The 21,647-nt window shown below is 42.2% G+C and overlaps 1 protein-coding gene across 2 annotated transcripts; it reads left to right on the top strand.

Moving 5' to 3' along the window:
• The first annotated feature begins 247 nt into the window (after positions 1-247).
• Positions 248-18,326, top strand: LOC310815461 (aldehyde oxidase 1-like). 2 transcript variants are annotated; one of them, XM_083685242.1, is made up of 35 exons: positions 248-345; positions 442-499; positions 1,460-1,556; positions 1,825-1,933; positions 2,058-2,184; positions 2,331-2,392; positions 2,997-3,071; positions 3,274-3,354; positions 3,559-3,703; positions 3,846-3,938; positions 4,435-4,586; positions 5,911-6,004; positions 6,100-6,209; positions 6,659-6,843; positions 7,067-7,229; positions 7,442-7,531; positions 7,635-7,804; positions 8,039-8,165; positions 9,597-9,719; positions 10,310-10,406; positions 10,517-10,641; positions 10,938-11,071; positions 11,327-11,414; positions 11,759-11,845; positions 12,844-13,035; positions 13,139-13,366; positions 13,537-13,632; positions 13,744-13,872; positions 13,977-14,051; positions 14,202-14,254; positions 14,457-14,571; positions 16,368-16,433; positions 16,542-16,730; positions 17,384-17,551; positions 17,744-18,326. In XM_083685242.1, exons 1-35 carry the CDS (start codon positions 292-294, stop codon positions 17,792-17,794), a joined length of 4,008 nt encoding a protein of 1,335 aa, XP_083541368.1. In that variant the 5' UTR covers positions 248-291; the 3' UTR covers positions 17,795-18,326. The 2 variants fall into 2 exon arrangements, with proteins under 2 accessions (XP_083541368.1, XP_083541369.1); XM_083685243.1 differs by lacking the exons at positions 14,202-14,254; positions 16,368-16,433; positions 16,542-16,730; positions 17,384-17,551; positions 17,744-18,326.
• The last annotated feature ends 3,321 nt before the right edge of the window (positions 18,327-21,647 follow it).

Below are 21,647 nucleotides of genomic sequence, written 5' to 3'. Positions count from 1 at the left end.
GACCAGATGCGCTATACAGCTATAGCTCAACCATAGGACGATGAAGAATCCCCATTCTGGAACCGGGTTTCTGTGGCTGTAGCACGCACACAAACAATTCGAAGTGCATGGTTTATATTGAATAATAATTAACTGTTTGGGGGTGTTGCTGACCAATGAAACTCAAGGTTAAAAAAGTATAATCCGCGAAAATCATCTTCCGGATTCCTTTCCTGTCATCAAGGGGGCGGGTGAGGACACTGGGAGAGTTTAAACTCCTAAACATTGGACTGGACTGCAGATATTAGAACGATGTCTCAGAGGAAAGTAACGGACTGTTTGTGTTTCTATGTCAACGGGAATAAGGTAAATACCTCTGTTTTACACATCGTAGCAACATAATGTTCTGCTACCAATTAGACAAATATAATCTTTACACACGCAATCTTTATTGTGAAACAGGTTACTGAAAGTCATGCCGACCCAGAGACGATGTTGTTGTCTTACCTCAGAGAGAGGTGTATCCTTGCTGAAAGATAAATAGTAATACAGTAGGCTTAATAGTAATACACTAAGTCCAGTATGATTATTTCCTTTTGCAGTAGGCTATTTGAATGATGATCCCTCACCCATATAGTCGCACCCATATACTCGATTACTTATTAACTTTATGTTATTACATTTGAACTAGGCCTAGCCTATAGTGCGACCAGTGTTAGCAACAGCAGACATACATATAGGCCGTGTTTGAGAGGAGACATGTTGAGCAGTTGGCGAACAGCGAGGATCTTTCCGACTGCTTGAGATGTAGGAGTCGTTAGATCGAGGCTCACCCAGTTTTAGGAGTGAGGCACTGTGGAGAACCTCAGTCACTTCTCACAGACTGCATGAAGCAAGCGCCTTCATTGTGGGAGGCACTTTTCATGACCAGTCCTGAATGTTTTCTTGACAAATGTGTCAAGTATGAATCATGAAAAGCCCAATATGGTAGGATATACTGTAAATTATTATGGAATGTCAGAGATCTATTGATATGTTCAGTTGATGGTTGTGTTATGTGGTCATTATTCAAACATAATTCATTGGATGTTTTTTTTGAGGATTTCAATAGTCATCATGTTGTCAAGCCTTGCATTCAGAATATTGCTTCAACATATTATATTGTCCAACTTGAGACTTGACAGGTGCACTGCCCCGACAGTGGGTCGACAGTGTTACTGTAATGTGATACATTGGCTTTATTCAAGTGGGTATTTTCTGGGGCAAGTGAGTTGTGAGTTTGAGGTGTGATAATTGTGTTAAAGCCTTTTTTCCAAGTACAGTGTCAGTGGGTGTGACCTGTGTTTCTGTGAGTTTATTATTTCTTGGAAAAGATGGCTATCTCTGTTCACGTTAGACTACATAATGTTCTGGCTTCAGAGAAAGATGTGATACAGTGTGTACAATAGCAGCAGTGTTTCCTTGACCCTGTGTGACCCAGTGAGGCTGACTGGGACCAAGTATGGATGTGGGGGAGGAGGGTGTGGTGCCTGCACTGTCATGGTGTCCCGCTACCAACCTGACACCAAAACCATTGTGTATCCTTTCATCATTCAACATGGTTCATTTTTAACACATTTTCAGTGTGTTTACTGTCTTGCTGTTAATGACTTTTTGTAATCCTAAAGCCATAGAAAAATAGCCCCTTTTTACACACACAAAACCTTTTTAAAATGATGCAAAAGAAATTGCAGTCTTACAGAATCCAATGTGTCTGGAACAGGGTTAGGTCCGTACATAACTGTACATACTCGTGACAGGCAGTAATAAATAGTCAGTGAGTGACAGTTTACCTTCACCTAATAGCCATTACTCTGCCAACGCCTGCTTGCTGCCAGTCTGTCAGCTCCAGGGTGCAGCCGTGACCACTGTAGAGGGCATCGGCAACACCAAGACCAGAATCCACCCAGTACAGGTACAGTACAGAGCCTCTAAGGACATTGGTGCTTATGATACAGTACATGTGTCCTGCAACTCGTTACTGGATTGGTATCAATGTGCTGTACTGTAACTGTTCTAGTGAACGTGTGTGTTTGCAGGAGCGTATAGCCAAGGCCCACGGCTCTCAGTGTGGGTTCTGTACGCCAGGCATGGTGATGTCCATGTACACTTTGCTGAGGAACAAGCCCCAGCCCACGATGGAGGACATCACAGAGGCTCTTGGAGGTACTTCACTGCGTGCACACACACACACGCACGCACACACACACACACACACACACACACACACACACACACACACACACACACACACAAAGATGTACTGTAAGCACAATTGCACATCTCTCTGGGTTTCTGTGGTTGTTTTTCAGGCAATTTGTGTCGGTGCACAGGATATCGTCCAATAATTGATGGCTGCAAAACATTCTGTCAGGTATAAACCACAACCTCAATCCTAGAGTTGATCAGGAATCCTGTACTGTCACCATTATGACATACATGTATCCATAATCCTGTTTGAGGTGTCAATACAAGGCCCATCCTAACAGGATTAACTGGAGAAGGGTATGATGTCCAGGGTTGTGGCTTCCAGATCAGTGATGGAGAAATGTATTTATGTGCCTGTTGATAACACTACTCTGTTGACATGATCACTGGAAGCATGACCTAGTCTTTCAAAGCACCCTTTGGTCTGAAATACATCTTCTGTCCTGATTTATATTATGTATTATATATTATTTATTTAACTATACATGTATTAATTAGGTGCTAAGATGTACCAGTATTTTCAGCGGCAGTAGAAGCAGTACAGAATCACTGGAACTTGTTGAATGCACATCCAAAAAAAATATTAAGTTATATAACAAAGACCTCAATGAGATTTCAGTTCCTGATAGTGACCTTTGATAATGTCGGAATCAAGGGTTCCAATACATGAGACTGAATCACATGACACATTGTGATGTAATTGCGTTCTTATTGTGTGCATTGTATTTGCACTGTAAATGATGAAATTATGTATTGCAATCCACCCGAAGGAATCAAACTGTTGTCAAACCGGTAATGGTGGTTGTTGCCAGAACGGAGATGGGCCTCCTGAGAGATCAGAGAACGTGAGTGACGTATCCCTCTCTTTGTACTGTATTCATTATTAATATGTTAGCAGGAGCCCTTCAAGAATTTCTCATCAGGGTTTTGTTTGACCAGATCAGTAATGATGTTTATAAAGTTTCCACTTCACGCTATGAGCTCAGCTGAGCTCGAGTTGAAATGCATTTAATCACATTTTCCAACCGTCTTGACTCTGTTTTCTAGGGGCATCCACAGCTGTTTGACAAGGAAGACCTCCCCCCACTCGACCCTACCCAGGAGCTGATCTTTCCTCCGGAACTGATTGTATGGCGCCAGGGCTAGTCATGTGAAGCAGTGCTTTAGTGATCAGATGGAGAATCATAAGAATTAACTTGGGTCACTGTAACAGACTTATATTCATCATATTAATGTACTATTCATATAAAGCGACTGGAAGTTAGCTTTTATAATGAACCATTTATGACACAAGATAATAACATAGTCTGTTTCCCATCCCGTTCTGGCCAGATGATGGCGGAGACCGAGATCCAGAGCACACAGACGTTCCGTGGGGAGAGGATCACCTGGGTGTCCCCCGTGTCTCTGGAGGAGTTGGTTGACCTGAAGACCAGACACCCTCAAGCCCCCCTAGTCATGGGGAACACCAACATTGGTTTGGGAAATAATTAACTCACTTATTGATAAAGAATATTAGTCTGAGGTCTGTCCAGTACAATACTTGTCTCCATTAAACAGTTTCTGTAAAACAAACAAAGAGTTACTTTTAACAGCAGCCTTGGTGATTTGTTTTCTAGGTCCAGACATCAAGTTCAAAAAGGTTCTTCATCCCTTCATAATATCGCCCACCAGAGTTGTGGAGCTGTGTGAGGTTACTAAGACCCCAGAGGGTGAGTGTCCTCTCCTGCCTGCTAATACACTTTCTCGGTCATCTCAACCAGCACTGAGAGACTGATTTAAACCTTCCACTCGTAAGTGGAGGTCTGCGCACCTCCCTGAAAAAGTGTCTGTCTGACAATCTCTACGCAGATTTCCATTGTTTTGGATCATAGATGCGTGCAGATGTCCAAATAGATAGATAGCTAGCTAGATTTGCTGGGTATTGGAAAGAAAGTGAGAGTCTAATTATGGAGTTTGGTTGGATGAATTGCTAGATGAAAGAAAGATAGATACATTCTTAGAAAAAAGGGTTCTAAAAGGGTTCTTCATTTGTCTTTATTTTAAGAGTGTAGATAGATGAGAGAGAGAGAGAGAGAGAGAGACAAGTTTGATAAACAGTTTGGTGGTCCATGTGTTTGTGTAGTTGTGTGTTGATGTTTGGTGTGTGTTGATGTTGATGTGTGTTGTGTAGGTGTGTGTTGACGTGTGTTGATGTGTGTTGTGTAGGTGTGTGCATCGGGGCAGGCTGCAGTCTGACTGTGGTTAGAGGCGTGTTGGAGAGGCTGGTCCAGGAGCTGGTCCAGGAGAAGACGGAGGTGTTCACAGCCCTCCTACAGCAGCTGGGGAACCTGGGAGGGCAGCAGATCCGCAACGTGGCTGTGAGTAGGATCGGAGCTTCAGTCATTTACTAACAGCTCTGTAGAGTTGACTGTCCAAATCCCCCTACACTAGTGCTTCAGGGGTTCTTTATTAGACCAGACATGGACAATGAGTGTGCTTGTGAAGCAACACACTGTTATTGGTCATACTTAAATGACTTATTAGGGGTTTGACAGGTCTGCTAGAGCACGTGGGTGAAATCCACATGGGTGAGACAAGCGTGAGAGTTGATAGACTCCTGTTGTACAGTAGTCAACGTTACCTATTACACCAGAGCAGCCTTCTCAGTTTTTTTTCTCTGATCCACGCACGTAAACCCCATACAAAGTGCCTGAAATGCTAGGCTTTTTGGACGCTTAAAACGTATTCACTCAGCTTCATAGTTTGTTAAGGTAATAGAAACATTGATATTAGCAGTACGGTAGGTCAGTGTTTAAAACGTTCATGGTTGAGCGGTGGTTGAGCGGAGGTACCGCGACAGCCAACGGGCCTTTTGCACACATTTAATTAGAGGTTTTTCACCTCGCCAGGAATTCTTATGGAGGGGCTTGTTGTGAAACAGTATCTCATCTGCGTCTTCACTTGCCCAATCTGTTAGCTGACATTAATTGTATGTTTTTATTTAATTTGTATAATTGTAATACATTTTTTGAATTCTGAATTAACAATAATGGCAGCCTGGATGAATTACGTGAGGAGTAGCCTATGAGTTGTTGTTTCAATTTGAAAAAGAACAATGGAAAAGAACATTACATTATGTCCTTGGATAAACCTTCATTTAGAACAGATCATGTCCTCATGAAAACTTGATACATTTATGTCAGACATGGAATATATGTGGCAGTGTTTCCCCTACCATTGAGCAGGGTGGGCAGAATAATAACTAATTGTGATATAATGTTTCTGTGTTGATTCTGCACATTTCAGCAGTAGGTTATATGGACACAGTGTGCTCACAACGCAAAGAGCGCAATATGTGTCATGATTTTTTATTATGATTTCTTTTTTTTATACGTGTCATGATTAAATCTATAGAAACACCAAACCAACTTCATAATGTTCAGAAAAGTCAAAATGAAGAACCCTTAAGAAATAGTTTTGATACCGTTCGTATTGTACAACTCAGAATGTTTAATGGTCACCAAAAGCTTATTGATCTTACTTAGAATGATCTCACTATGTAAACGTCTTCCACTACCATACTGTTAGCCAGCTGAGCAAGCACACAGAGTGTCTACTGAAACTTCCCTTAATTGTCATGTTATTTCCTGTGTTTCTAGTGTTTGTGTGTGTGTTTGTATGTGTTTGTGTTTCTCCCCCCAGACCATAGGGGGCAACATTGTCAGTGCCTATCCAAATTCAGACTTGAATCCTGTCCTAGCCGCCGGCAACTGCAAACTAAATGTGATTTCAAAGGGTGAGTTATCAGTAGTCTATGTCTTGATTCATTTTGTGTCTATGAATCTGACTGAAGTAGTGCTTTGATACATTTGCTCCTTATCGGTATACCAGGTGGAAGACAAGAGATCCCACTGAATAAAGATTTCTTTATGGGCTTTGGAAAAACAGCTTTAAAACCAGATGAGATTGTCCTATCTGTTTTCATCCCAATATCCAGAAGGGTAAGAAGCCACTTAAAAAGGGAGATTCTCTTATGCTTGCCATGTCTGGTTAAGATGGGAATACACAATATGTTAACTTAGAAACAATTCAGCACTTGTATTGGTATTGTATTGGTCCTCTGTGGCTCAGTTGGTAGAGCATGGCGCTAACAACGCTTAGGTTGTGAGTTTGATTCCCACTGGGACCATATATACTGAAATGTATGCACTCACTGCAATGTAAGTCGCTTTGGATAAAAGCGTCAGCTGAATGGCATATATAGTATTGTGAAAGTACTTGGAAATGCCTTATATTGATGCCAGCCCAAGTGAAATGCGGCCTACAGAGTAAGGCTATAGCCCTGACTTGTATACCATACTATTGTAATTTCTTGAATCATATGTAGATTGATGATAACCCACCAGGCTGTTTCTCTGGTTATGATTAAGATTCCATTTTTATGCGACAGGGGGAGTTCATGCGGGCCTTCCGTCAGGCTCCTCGTAAGGAGAACGCGCTGGCCACCGTGACCTCTGGGATGAGGGTCATGTTCAACGAGGGCTCCAGCCACGTACAGGAGCTCAGTATCTACTATGGGGGCGTCGGGCCATGCACTGTCAGTGCCACCAAAACATGTGCAGCCCTCATCGGAAGGTACTGGAAGGTGTGGAAGGTCTCTCCCAGCTAGGAGTGGGAGAATTTAGTTCTTCCGGTGTGGAAGGTCTCTCCCAGCTAGGAGTGGGAGAATTTAGTTCAACGTGTGTTTTAAGAAGAGTTTGTTACAGGGGAACACCAACATTGAAGACTGTAAAAGAGTGATCAGGGAGTTATGTTGTCTTGAATGGTAATGGTACCTTCCCTGCCCCCCCCCATTGAGGCCTTGGGATGAGCAGACCCTGAGTGAGGCATACACACTCCTGCTGGATGAGCTAGCCCTCCCTCCCGATGCCCCTGGGGGAAAAGTGGAGTTCCGTAGGTCCCTGACTCTCAGCTTCCTCTTCAAGTTCAACCTGCAGATGCAGCAGAAGCTCAGAGAGATGGTATGACAGTGTGTTTTAGTCCCTCTGCCTTTTATCTCAAATGTGGGCTAATGATGACACTATCTGGATAGTTTCACGTTTTAAAGTGTGATTGTCATACTGTATAGTGGACTGGGATACAGGGGAGTGTAAGGCAGTACAAGAACATTCTTACTACAGTAGCAGCAGGATATGACACAAGCATGACACTGGTTCTGCTTGTCCTTTTACAGCATGTGATCACGGAGGACCTGCCTAAAGAGATGAGGAGCGCTATACTCCCACTCCCTAACCAGCTGCAGCCCAGCATGCAGGAATTCCAGGTCTGAAAAACGTCATTCTGTCCGTCTCGTGTGACAAGTTGAGGTATGTGTATTTGTGGTATGTATGATTGGTGAGTGTGTACATTAACTGTGTCTGGTTCAGCATGTGGCGGAGGGCCAGAGCGGTCAGGACCCTGTGGGCCGTCCCATCATGCATCGCTCAGCCGTCAGCCAGGCTACAGGGGAAGCCGTCTACTGTGATGACATCCCCAAGACGGAGGGAGAGCTGTTCCTGGTCCTTGTCACCAGCACCAGACCACATGCCAAGATCATGTAAGACCCACGCAATGTTTTTAAAGGGACTATTTTCATCATACTGTCCCTCTAAGCTTCCTCCATAAGCACCATTCACCGTTGTGTATTCTGTCCTATTATACATACTTTTTGTACTCATTCACTCACTGTTATGCTTAGGTTGGTAAGCATGAACTCAGTGCACTTGCCCATTACGGGAGATGTTGTATTGGTTATCCAAGTATAGGGCTCCTGTTACTGTACCCCTAACAGAGACATTGATGTGAGTGAGGCTCTCCGACTCCCTGGTATGGTGGAGGTCATTACATCTAAGGACATCCCAGGAAAGAAGTTCCGGACCTTCACAGGCATAGACGAGGAACTGCTGGCTGAGGATCAGGTACTACTTTTTGTGTTGTGTTTTTTCACCATTACCTTGTACAGTGTGTTGTCAGAGGTATCTCCATGGGCATTTTATATTGTGTCACAGTTGTGCAACAGTCAAAAACTAACCAAACTGATGTTGTACAACAGTTGTGAGAGTATTGCTTTTTAATGTTTATTTGATGGTTGTTGGTTATTTGATGGTTGTTGGTTAGTTGGTTAGTTGGAATTAACTGTTTATTCGACGTTGTTATGTGATGGTTATTTTTCAATGTTGAATTAAGGTTGTCATTTGATGCTCATGATCTAATGTTGCTACATGATTGCATATGGATTGAAAAATAACGTTTTCTAAACATTGACGGTCAGCATCAAACCACCTCACAGTAATAACAATAATAGTTTTTAAAATGTTGCCTATTTAAGTAAATGCAATGTTAACAGTCTAATGTTGATGTAACATGAACTTCCTAACCAAATGGATACAATTTTGATCTGTTATAGTTCCCCCCCCCCTGTATTTCACTTATCTGAGCAATAATTTATTTTTTCAAAAATAGATTATGCACCTCCATTAGGCTCACAAATGGTAAGAAGTTAGAAAAATGAACATGATACAGTACATAGCCTATATCAACAATGAGATGATGGTACTACTGTAGACACTCCATGCACATGAGGTTAAAAACCGGTTGAAAGGTTGAAGTTGAAAACGATATTACAGCCAATCAGAGGACTTGATATTACAGCCAATCAGAGATCTGTATTTAACAGCCAATTAGAGGACTGTATTTAACAACCAATCAGAGGGCTATATTTAACAGCCAATCATTGGGCTTGATATTACAGATATTATTAAAATCATTATTATTCCAGGCCTTGGACTTCAAAATACCCTATCAGGTTTTTCAGAAAACAGAAAACCTGTATTTATGTAAATAGGCAACATTTTAAAAGCTATTATGTTCAACTGTGAGATGGTCTAATACTGACTGTCATCTGCCTATGTTAAAAAAACTTTCATTTTCAACCCATGATAAAAATGTAGCAACATTGGATGATGACCATCAAATGACAACCATAAACCAACATGGTATGATGGTATTACTACATTCTACTGGGCGAGGTTTGGTTTTAACGTTGTCCCACAGTTATTTTCCATTGTCTCATTGTATGGTTGGCACAAGACAGTGAATCAACATCCTTTTCCATACGTTTATACAATATTTGGATTTAGAGATCGCTGCACCATACCATTTTCCGTCATGACCGATATAGGATAAAACCAAAAAACAATATTAATACAACATTGTGTTTTCTAAAATTCAGTTGGATGGATGTCAGTTTTTCCTGAGTGGGTGTTAAACTCCGCTACAGGTGCACAAATGTTAATGCCACGTTTGTTCTAGTTAATGTCAGGCATCTGTATCCCACCTCTGTTCCCCAGGTGTCGTGTGTGGGACAGATTGTGTGTGCAGTGGTTGCTGACACAAAGCCACATGCTAAGCGAGGTGCAGCGGCTGTGAAGATTACCTACGAGGACCTGCCAGGCCCAATCTTCACTGTGGAGGTCAGTCGAGCAACACTTCACACGCTACACCTCCCATGACACACGCTACACCTCCCATGACACACGCTACACCTCCCATGACACACGCTACACCTCCCATGACACACACTACACCTCCCATGACACACACTACACCTTCCATGACACACACTACACCTTCCATGACACGCTACACCTCCCATGACACTACATCTCCCATGACACGCTACACCTCCCATGACACACGCTACACCTCCCATGACACTACACCTCCCATGACGCACTACACCTCCCATGACACTACACCTCCCATGACACTACATCTCCCATGACACACATTACACCACCCATGACACACACTACATCTCCCATGACACACACTACACCTCCCATGACACGCTACACCTCCCATGACGCTACATCTCCCATGACACTACATCTCCCATGACACACACTGTCTTCCTTTTATTTAGACATACAGTACAGTAGGTGTCAGGTCATGTCACTCTGAATAAACGGATGCCTTCAGTAGCTTGAATCAAGATAACTCTAGTATTCTCTAGTCTATTCTTCCATTTGTACCTGTTTGTCCTTCTGTTTCATGGTGGTAGGAGGCCATCGAGAAAAAGTCCTTTTTTGAGCCTCAGCGAGAGATCGAGAGGGGCAACGTGACGGCGGCCTTTGAAACGGTTGATCAAGTTTATCAAGGTGGGGGTATGGGTGTCTCTCTGTTATCCCCTGTCTGTTATGTCTTCTTTAGTGTTGTGTTTGTAACTGTTACGTCCGTGTGCTGAACCCTCTTGGCTCCTGTCTCTCAGGTGAGGTCAGGCTCGGTGGCCAGGAGCATTTCTACATGGAGACACAGAGCATGCTGATTGTGCCCTCAGGAGAAGAGAGGGAGCTCAACGTGTACATCTCCTGTCAACACCCAACATACACCCAGGTGAACTCTCTCCCTCCTCCGTCTCCAGGATCAGGAACATAACCAGGGTTTCACTGTTAGACCGGAAGTCATTATTTACATGCTGTAACTCAGTTGGTAGAGCATGGCGCTAACAACGGTTAGGTTGTGGGTTTGATTCCCGCTGGGACCATATATACTGAAATGTATGCACTCACTGCAATGTAAGTCACTTTGGATAAAAGCGTCAGCTAAATGGCATATATATATACATGCCTCCTGTACAGTAACAGCCTAAATCAGCTGTTCCCGAACATGTGTGATCGGCCTTGCTTTAGGAATCCATAGCGGAGACGCTTGACATACCGTCGAACAGGGTGTCGTGTCATGTGAAAAGGATTGGCGGTGCTTTCGGTGGGAAACTTACCAAAACGACAATCATAGCCTGCATCGCCTCTGTGGCCGCGTGGAAGTAAGTCCTGACAGGGTTACGGAGGACGGGTACCCCTTAACATAGAACCACAGAGCACCTCTCGTTAATCATCTACTCTTGATCATCATTGAATGATCACATTTCCCAGGTTTTAAGGTTTTATGTAACACGGCTTGTACTTAGCAACTAGATCTTATGATCTATGACAGATCTCAACTCAAATAAATACTTTTGAATCTAAACCCATTGGTGTTCATCTGAAGCCTAATAGACAGTTTCCCGGTCTCTTCCCAGGACTGGCCAAACAGTGCGCTGTATTCTAGAGAGAGGAGAGGACATGCTGATCACAGGGGCTCGCCACCCTGTCCTGGGCAGATACAAGGTACTCTCCTCAGTTAGCTTTACAGAGATGACACAGTAGATATACAGTGCCCTGCAAAAATAATGGGACAGTGAAGCATTTTTTTTTCATCTTTTGGCTCTCTACTGCAAAGGTTTGGATTTTAAATCAGCTTTTATTTTATGGTATTTGTGTACATATTGGTTTCACCATTCAGAAATGACAACACTTTTTATGCATTGTGCCCCTTCAGCTTCGTAGTATGATAATGTAATAGAAACATTGATACCATTGACATTGTGCTGTCACTTGTCTTGTCTGTATCTATAGGATGGTATTATGTAATGTTTTGATAGATCATTTGATTTGACTGTTGATGTTCCCAGGTTGGCTATATGAATGATGGAAGAATAACCGCTGCTGATATACATTATTATACCAACGCTGGAAACACTGCGGATGAGTCACTGCTGGTGAGGTTTTTGAATGCTAATGATGATAATGATAACATTCAATCTTTACTACCATGTCATCGAAGTTAAAGGGACACTTCACCAATGGTGAAAGGGGCAGCCAAGCCAACTCCCAATTTTTCTGATTTTAGCTGCACACTATCTCTAGGTAACAAACTGCTATGTGATATTATTTCTTGTCAAAATCGTCACAGTTTGTAAACTGCCTACATTTATCCAGAAAACAGACCATGCAGAATGGCTGGGCCAATATAATAATAGTGTCACTGAATATTCAGCATGAACATAACGTTACCGAACACACGATAGGCTACCGCAGTAACAACTACTGCTGGACTTAACCACCCAAAACAAATAGGCTAGCTATAACATTACCTCTAGCTCCTAGTGAACAAAATGCTTGCTCGCTTTCTACAGCACCTAGCTAATCTTAGCTAGATAGGAACTGCAATTTGCAAAAAAGTCATGCTTCTCTCCTCAAACCGACCATTGATTTGGATTGCTAACTATCAATTTCCATGAACCCTACCTTTGATGCAATCTCCTGCTGAACCACCAATCTATTTCGATTGCTTATTTTTGAATACACAGAAAGCAATTCCAATTGTTGATATGTGCCTGACTAATCCCTGGAGTGGAAACATTCCATGTCAACATTCCATTACATTCATGCATTCCAGTAACTAGTTAAACAGAGCCACAGATTCAGACTCAGGACAGATCCTTTCATCCAGATAAAGCTCAGCAGACACAGTATTAATATCGATTTTTCATACTTTGGTGATGCTAATTTCATTTTTTTTTTTTACCCCCAATGACTTCATAGTACTTAGGAGGCAATTTGCTTCGGAGCTGATCTCTAATCTTTTTGATAAGAGAATGTATAAAATCATCACTGGAGATAATGAATGAGGTTTAAAAAAAAAAAAATGGTGTCCCTTTAATGTCACCTGCCTCTAATGGCAGACCCATTTAATGCGGTATGTCTCCCTCTGCAGGTCATTGAGAAGATTCTTCTTCACATGGATAACGCCTACAACATTCCCAACCTGCGAGGTCGATCTACAGCATGTAGGACCAACCTGCCCTCCAACACCGCCTTCAGGGGCTTCGGCGTGCCCCAGAGCATCATGGTAGCAGAGAGCATGATCAACGACGTGGCCATGACGATGGGTCGCGCTGCTGCAGAGGTCAAGGAGGGAACCAGGACAAGTATTGATGAATACTGTCGCTGCACCAATGATGCCACAGATTATTCATAGTTTGTCTCTGTATTTTCTCTTCTCTGACCAGATACGTGAGATGAACATGTACAAGGGGATTTCCCGCACTCATTACAAGTTTGAGTTTGATTCTGAGAACCTCCTACGATGCTGGGATGAATGCAAGGAGAAGTCAGACTACCACAATCGGTACAAGTCCATTGCCGAGCTTAACCAGCAGAACCGCTGGAAAAAGAGAGGCATGGCCATCATCCCCATCAAGTATGGTGTTGCATTTGCAGAAGGCTTCCTGAACCAGGTTAGCTTTAACCAGTGCTGTCAAAGCAGCATTTTAAATCAAATATAGTGTTTATTTATGTATTTACTTATGTGGGGTATCCACATATTGAACATCACTACAAGGGGATCAATTATGGCGTGTGTGTGTGTGTGTGTGTGTGTGTGTGTGTGTGTGTGTGTGTGTGTAAGGCTGCTGCTCTAGTGCACATCTACAAGGATGGCTCTGTTCTTGTCAGTCATGGAGGAACAGAGATGGGGCAGGGAATCCACACTAAAATGCAGCAGGTACACTCTTAGTTTGTTTGGCAAGGTTTCAGTGAATGAATGATGACAGCCCCTTCAGATGCGCTATTTTTTGCTGTCCCACATTTTTTCACTACCATATTTTGCCACCAGGTGGCGAGCAGAGAGCTGCACATCCCCACCTCCCTCATTCATATCACAGAGACCAACACCAGCATTGTACCCAACACCTGCCCCTCAGCTGCCTCCTATGGCACAGACGCCAACGGCATGGCAGTGAAGGTACTATTGGGGGGTCTCTCCAGCACCTGAGCCTTTACAGTACATGTCACTGGGTTGGTAGATTTTCATGCTTAGTGTTGTGTGTGATTTGTCTCATCTCTTAGGCTGCCTGTGAAACTCTGTACCAGCGACTGGAGCCCATCATGAAAACTAACCCTACAGGCACATGGCAGAGCTGGGTATGTTCCATTCATGACCACATGTCAGCACATTAAGGCTATAGGATCATGAACATGGTCAAAACAGGGAAAGGTCTTCTCAGAGATTAAACTGTAGATCTCCCAAGATGGCCCTCATTGCCCTATTTGTGTTTTTAATTTTGAATGTAGGTCAACTCAGCCTTCTTTCAGAAGGTCAGTCTATCAGCGACTGGATACTACAGGTACTGGATCCTACAGGCTACTACAACACAATGTTTGTCTGTGTGAAATATCACGGCTGCAGCTTAAACTAAGTGTTAGCACTGTCGGCCTATATGCATTAAAAAAATGGGTCTTCTGTTTTGCAAAATACTCATCACATCAAAATGCTCGATAGCTGCAATATCCTAAAAAACACTAAGCATATGCTGATGTATTTTGTAGGGGTCATGACTTGAATATGGACTGGAAGAAGCAGGAAGGCCAGCCCTATGCCTATTTTACCTATGGAGCATGCTGCTGTGAGGTGGAACTGGACTGTCTGACTGGAGACTACAGGGTAAGTTACACACCTCCATTAGCTTGATCTCCACATCCGTGAGACGAGCGTGAGACGATAGAGTTGTCGACAATCCTTTTCACGCAGTAACTGCCTGACGTCTGCGACCCATTGACCCCACCAGACGCTGGGCATCTTCTCTGGTGATGCTCTGCCAGGCCTGCAGCCATCTTAAGTTGTTGTTTTTAAGGTCTTTTTAGACATCGACAGCTCTCTTATGCCTGCACAAACGATGTGACGGAACATACCTGACTAACCAGAAGAGCCTGACAAGCCCCAGTAATTGTCCCATTATTTTTGGTGCCCTGAAATAGGGGAATATGTATAAAAAGTGTTGTGGTTTCTAAATGGTAAAACCAATATGAACACAAATACCATCAAATAAAAGCTGAGAATCTCTACTTTAACCGCGTAGTGATTGTTTGATCAAATCCGAGCCAAAAGAAGAAAAAATGCTTCACTGTCCCATTACTTGCGCAGGGCACACTGTCTTCACTCAGCTTCTTAGCATGATAATGTAATACAAACATTGATATTAGCAGTACATGCATACAATAATAAAAAAAAAACTAGCTGAGAAACCGAAATACAGTCCTTTATATTTGGAGGTAAAGGATACGCCCCAACTCGGAAGATATTCATTTTACATTTACATTTTTGACATTTAGATGTCATCAATTCAGATTTGACAGGGTACTCAACATAAAACATTAAGTTCAATGTCAGATATTGATGAATTTGAAGTTCCATGCAGAAACAGACTGGGAAGGGTATTTATTCTGCATCCACCTGAGCAACTGTTTCTGGTGTAACAGGTTCAAGTACTGTGCTGACAGGTACTTCACGGATTGCACATGCTGCATCCCGGTGTAGCTTATTGGCTCAATTGCAACCAATATTGGGAATGGGATGACCATGTGCTGGTCTCTTGTTAAATCAGATACAGGTAAGAAAGAGATTATCCGATTGCAACCAAGATTCCCCCTGCGGCTAGAGAACAAGACGTATCAATTAGTAGACACCTGGGGCTCATTTTCTTATTACACCATCCCAATTTCTCCCAAACATTTGCAAGCGACATGCCCCCTCCAAATCGGCCTTCTTTAAATCTGCTTTTTGACCAGACTAAGGTGCCTTTCAATGTTTGTGAAAATTGGCTGCCCTATTTGTCATTCAATGAAAACTGACAATTCAAGATTATTGTGATATTGATTTACATTTTCCGTTGTCATTTTTTCAGTCATTGAAAATAAAAACAATATTTAAAAGTTTTGCTCTACAATTTCAATTCACTTATTATTAACATCATTGAAAGAGAACCCGTCATTCTTCGTGGGCCGTGACTTTGGCCGACCTCATTGCGGTGAATTTATGGCCTTGCAGGGCAATAGCCTACGTTATATCACGTAGCTGTATTTTTTTTTATCATGACTGAGTTCATCATCATGTATTTTTGTATATTCTAATCATTTCATGTGATAGCCTACTGATTGTGACAATCATAGCATATGTCTCAAGAATAAGATGTAGCTGTCATAGTTTAGCCAATTTAATTTCACATCTGGGACGGAGTACACCAGAGCAAATTACTAAATATGCATTCCTACCTGCAATCATTTTACAATAATGTGAAGCCTATTTGATCAACGTTCATGAACTTCATTCAACTTTGTGGTTTCTGATAGGTTGATAATTCAGATGGGTGGGGGAGAAAACCTCAGGCATGACCCACCCATCATATCTGCATACCAACTTTGTCTATAACACAACTGATGTTGATGTCCTTCCATGTCTAGACTCTGCAGACAGACATTGTCATGGACATTGGCAGAAGTATAAACCCCTCCATTGACATTGGTCAGGTAAAACATGATGGACTTCAGAACGCATTTGACACATTTGATTTTGCATGATGCTTATGAAATGTTGATAAGAGTGTGTGTGTGTTTGTGTTTATTTGTTTGTTTCAGATTGAGGGTGCATTTATCCAGGGCTTGGGTCTGTACACCATGGAGGAGCTGAAGTTCTCTCCCTCTGGGATGCTGTACACGCGAGGTCCTTCTCAGTATAAGATTCCTGCCGTCTGTGACCTGCCCCTCAGGTTCAACATCTACCTGCTGCCAGACAGTCACAACGCCCATGCCATCTACTCCTCAAAGGTTGGATTGATTTTCTTTATATATTATTTGTTTGCTAATTTGTCTCCTTAAACATCTCTCTGTTAGAGTAGTCTTTTAAAGTATGTATATATAGTCTTTTGGGGTTTTTAACCCCAACATTTTGGATGGGGCCACTGTCAAAAAACGGTCAGATGCATGCCAGTGGAACCACAGTCAAACAAAACACATCACCCGTCATGAACGCAGTTGGATATAGCCTACATCAAGACATAGCCTAGTAGCAGTATATATTTTAAGATTAAGATTAATATGTTGAACTCGCAATCATGCAGCTTCTATTTCCAACATGTTAGCTTTCTTTCTTTCTTTTGCTATGACCACTTGCTTATATGACTACTTTTGCCAGTCCAGTTTGCATGCAGCAGACCCCACGGGAAAGCAAAAGTAAAGATGTGGCAGACAACTGTCTTTCTCTGGCTGCAGCACCTTTTTCAACCACTAGGGAACACGGGGCCCACTCAACAGAGAGGCCTACTTTGAGCATGCGCACAACCATTTTCCCCACTCATGGTGTTTCATTGACAGAGAGGGGCCGAACAGGACTGGCCCCACTACCATAGAAAACAGTGACGACAAAACGTCACTGTGTAGAGTATCCAGTGAAGAGTGGTGTTCTGTGGTTCCTTCTGCAGGGCATCGGAGAGCCTGTCCTGTTCTTGGGCAGTTCTGTGTTCTTTGCCATGAAAGACGCAGTGGCAGCAGCACGGGCAGAGGCTGGCCTGACCGGCCCATTCACTCTCGACAGCCCTGCCACCCCAGAGAGGGCCTGTCTGGCCTGTGCCACCCCTTTCTCTCAGAGGGTAGGTAGGGACAGATCAGTCACCAGCGCAATACAGGCCATCCATTCACCACCCAAGTGTTCAACTTTTCTCAACTTTCAACGTTTTCTGATGGTACATAATGATGAGTATTATGTAGTGTGTGTAGATGACCACCAATATGGATTTATTAGTTGTTAATGAAGTTTAGTAACATATTGTCTCCTTTTGCAGATTCCTGCCAGCAATCCAGGATCATTCCAACCATGGGCTTTGAATATTTGAAAAGAGGAATTGACATTTCTTTGATTTTTCATGTAATAGTCATACAGAATGATACGGTCAATCACCGTTTAAAATGTGTACTAAGTTAGTAGTTGTGAAGACGTGTGAAAGCCTTGAACATCCTTCTGTGGTAGAAATGACTGATAGTGCCGCCATTTGTGTTCCTTCAATGTAACAAAATAATCACAAAAATAAACATGAGAGAGAGAATGGTTTATGATTGCAGAGCCTTGCTTAATCAGCTGGCTAGATGAATTCATTGCACAAATGGCAGAATATCTCCTCCTATATTTGGCCAAACAGACTTTATTAGCAGATCAGGTCATGAATTACAGGGACATAAAGAGTGTAAATTGCTTGAATATCAAGTTATCTTAACAGGGACCAACTTGTGTTTTTCAAATATCCTTATCTATTCTCATACTGTTTGTTGCAGTCATCATGTATTCTCTCATATGTGCAGCATGTGACAGCGCAGAGAAGCGGGGAGAAATTTGACATGAATAAGTTTGAGTCGGCTTTGATAATGCAACCTGAATAAATAAATATAAATAAACTTTGATTTGATTCTATGGATTACAGAATAAAGTAAGGAATTTTCATGGAAGGTTTAACTGATACATCTATAGGGGAATATACAGTATGTGTATATTTTCGTCCTCTTGTAAGTCAAATATGATTTGGATGAAAAAATGATGACTAGATATTGACAAAATAACTTTTTTATGTTAACAACAGTTCTATGAATTGCATAGTATAATCGAGTGCAATCTAGTCTACTGTGAAAGAAGGCATCATGAGATCATACAAGTCAAGAGGAGGATATGAAGAGGGGAAGTACAGTGAAGTTGAACACATCAACAAACAAAACAAGAAAGGTATGTGAACACTTTATTCAGACTTTCTCATCTAACATTATCAACCTGCTACAATTTGTAGTCTTTATAAACGTTTGTTTTGTGGTGAGAGAGGGGAGGACCCCACACCTGCTGGTCAACTGAAATCACCAGAAGTTGTCACCTTTTGAAGGTGGTGATATGATGTCATGAGGCCTACAGTGATCACACAGTAAGATAGATCTCAGCTGTAGGGAACAAGCATTTTTTTATGTTTAAGTTTACACACTTTGTTTGTAGTAGCAATGTGTAAATTACATTATACAAGTGTTATGTTTGCTATTTCACAAGTGGAATAAGGACTTCCTTGTTACCTAAATACAATTTCAATATGTATCTGCACTTTTTACTCAATAAATTGTCTCAAAGTGCTTAATTTTTCTTACAGTATTTTCTATACTTTAGACATAGTCAAGGCAGGTCTCGTCCAGGAACATAGTTTTTAGTTGTATTCTGTTTTCAGTTGCATGTCATCAACCCTAACCCTAACCCGAACAAAAAAAGCATGACGGTTAGGCTATAGGGTTTAGGGTAGGGACGTTCCAATGATCCATTTAGCTTAGACCATTTACGAATCTGACGATACGCTTGTAAAGTGGAACGTCACTGAAGACACCCAAACAAGCGCGCACCGCTGTAACACTGACATGATAATGCAGATATTTGGCTGTCAAACTAGATACCACTGTCATTAAATTGACTGTTAATTATTTCGCTTTCCCCATCATCCCAGAAACGGAGACGGGGTGAAACATTGTGCAGGTTTTTCAACTATATTAGCGACTGGGCACGGTACTTCTACCAGTACAAAGTATGGATGTATGGAATGTCAAATAGAAAATATGATATGACGCTCAAAAAATAGGTAGAATAGCTTTATTGATGAGTGTCGTAGAGAGCTTCAAACTGTTCAAACTTTCTATGTTTGTCCCCAGACAGCTTCGTTGTCATGGTGATCTTTGATGATGATACAATCACTTTTCGTCATTATGACGTCAAGTGGTCAGGATCAAGATTTAGTCGTCAGTTGCGGTCAATTTAAACATTACAGTATTTTTCGTACAGTGTACACTATTGATACTAGTTTATTGGTGTCTTATTTAGTAATTCTTTGCAATGGATGAAAGCCCAAGTGCTTCACTTCAGTCTCTTACTCTAGACACTCTCTCTGAAGAAATGTCTCAACTTGTCCAGGAGGTGAGTGACCTCACTGGGCTCTTGGTGAGCGAAGTCCTGGACTCCTCTACTACCTTGAACAGACCAAGGCCTTCTGTGGATCAATTACTGGCCTCTGTAATCTCCCTGAGTGCACCACCTCTGCCCAGAGAGGTCTGGGATACCAATGATAAGAAGGCTGAGGACCCTGAGATCCTAAGCCAGTCCTCCTCTGTGGACATATCCTGGCCCTTCGCCGTCTACCCTCGATGTGAGGAAAGAATGCCTGTGTTGGAGAAGTACCCCACCAGCCTTATTGTGAGGAAGGTATCCAACAACAGGGCCAGATCTCCCCTGTCAGCGGGGTCAGGCTGCTCTGAGCAGACCCTGCCCAGTATCCAGGAAGAGGAGGAGACTCATGTGTTCTCCCTCATTGGGCAAGCTGTCCCTGAGAAGACAACAATGGAAACGGCTGTGGTGGAAGACATGGCTAGTAACACCAAAGAGAAGACCTCTCTCTGGAGGAGGTTGAGAAGTTTCTGCAGTCTGTGGAAGAGGGGGAGGGCTGCAACTTCAGATCAGAAGACCAAGGTGGTGGAGGAGTGCAAGAAGGTGAAATAGTCACTCCACTCATCAAGTCACTGATGTTGAGATACTGTGAATCATGTCTCTCTTTTATGATCTCTCTTCCCTTCTTCTATAGTCTCTGTTCATTTTACAGGAAGAGGAGGAGGAGGAGGAGGAGGAGGAGGACACCAAGGAGACACATGGATGCTGTTTCCCTTACATGGATTTCATGAAACTGCTTAAGAGATGATGTTCTTATTCTTCTTCAAAATGTCCCGAATAAAAAGCATGAACATTTAGAACCACAGTGTGGACAATAGTTTCCTTGGGTCAGAGACAGAAGATTGAATTTTGGAATGGTAGTAATCTATTTTGTTATTCAACAGACAATTTCTTCCAATAACTTACAATCTGTAAACACAATAAAGGGGATGGACAACAACATCGATAAACAATCATTGATCCAATAGAGTTCTAGCAAGTCACAAGGCAAGGTGGTGACACTCTATTCTCTTGCCCTTGGTTCTTTGATGCCCTGCAGAGTGTAACAAATGGCCACAGGAATAGGTTGGTTTTACTTTGTGATGAAGGAATTAGATTTCAGTAAACAAAACATTCGTTTAAACCACTTTTAATCATGGCATACTCAGATACTGTAAGTGGCAGAATACTCACCATTTCTAAAACATTAAAACAGTACCGCGCAATTCTCTACCCCTGCTTGAAATGAAACCGTTCGTTAACAACTGTCCTACCAACCAAATGAACAAGTTGAAACGAAAATGTCAAATTGAGCGCCACACCCAGTGCATTTGCTTCACCCTAATTAGGATACTCCAAGAGGAAATAAGGGGTGTTTGCCCGTTTTTTATTCCTGACCTTGGTTTTTATAAAATATTTCGATGTAACTTTATTGATGATGAATTTTTATGAATATTCTTATTCTTATTATTGTTATAGGTGTGTCTATTTAACAAGTAATGTACATTTTTGAAGAATACGTATTTGTCAGGGCTGAGGCTCTACCACGCCCTGTCCCAAATTTGGATCAACCTGTTGTGATACAGAAATTACCTGCTATCATCAAAACAATGAAATCAGTCATTCTTACCATAATATCAATTTCCTACAAAGATAATCTGAATATGTGTGATTGCAGTCATGGTCAAGAGTGTCAATACAGTAATGTTATTCTTTCGCTCAAATGCCATTGGACAGGTATGGCATCATGTCCT

The sequence above is a fragment of the Argentina silus genome, assembly GCF_951799395.1.
Source record: "Argentina silus genome assembly, chromosome: 14".
NCBI lineage: Eukaryota > Metazoa > Chordata > Actinopteri > Argentiniformes > Argentinidae > Argentina > Argentina silus.
The sequence above is the reverse complement of the archived record's forward strand: the minus strand, read 5'-3'. Positions and strand labels throughout refer to the sequence as shown.

Coding starts and splice junctions, on each gene's coding strand:
- LOC310815461 (XM_083685242.1), top strand. CDS start 292: ATGTCTCAGAGGAAAGTAACGGACTGTTTGTGTTTCTATGTCAACGGG. Junction 3,072..3,273: donor CTCCTGAGAGATCAGAGAAC/GTGAGTGACGTA, acceptor TCTGTTTTCTAG/GGGCATCCACAGCTGTTTGA. Junction 13,633..13,743: donor TCCACACTAAAATGCAGCAG/GTACACTCTTAG, acceptor TTTTGCCACCAG/GTGGCGAGCAGAGAGCTGCA.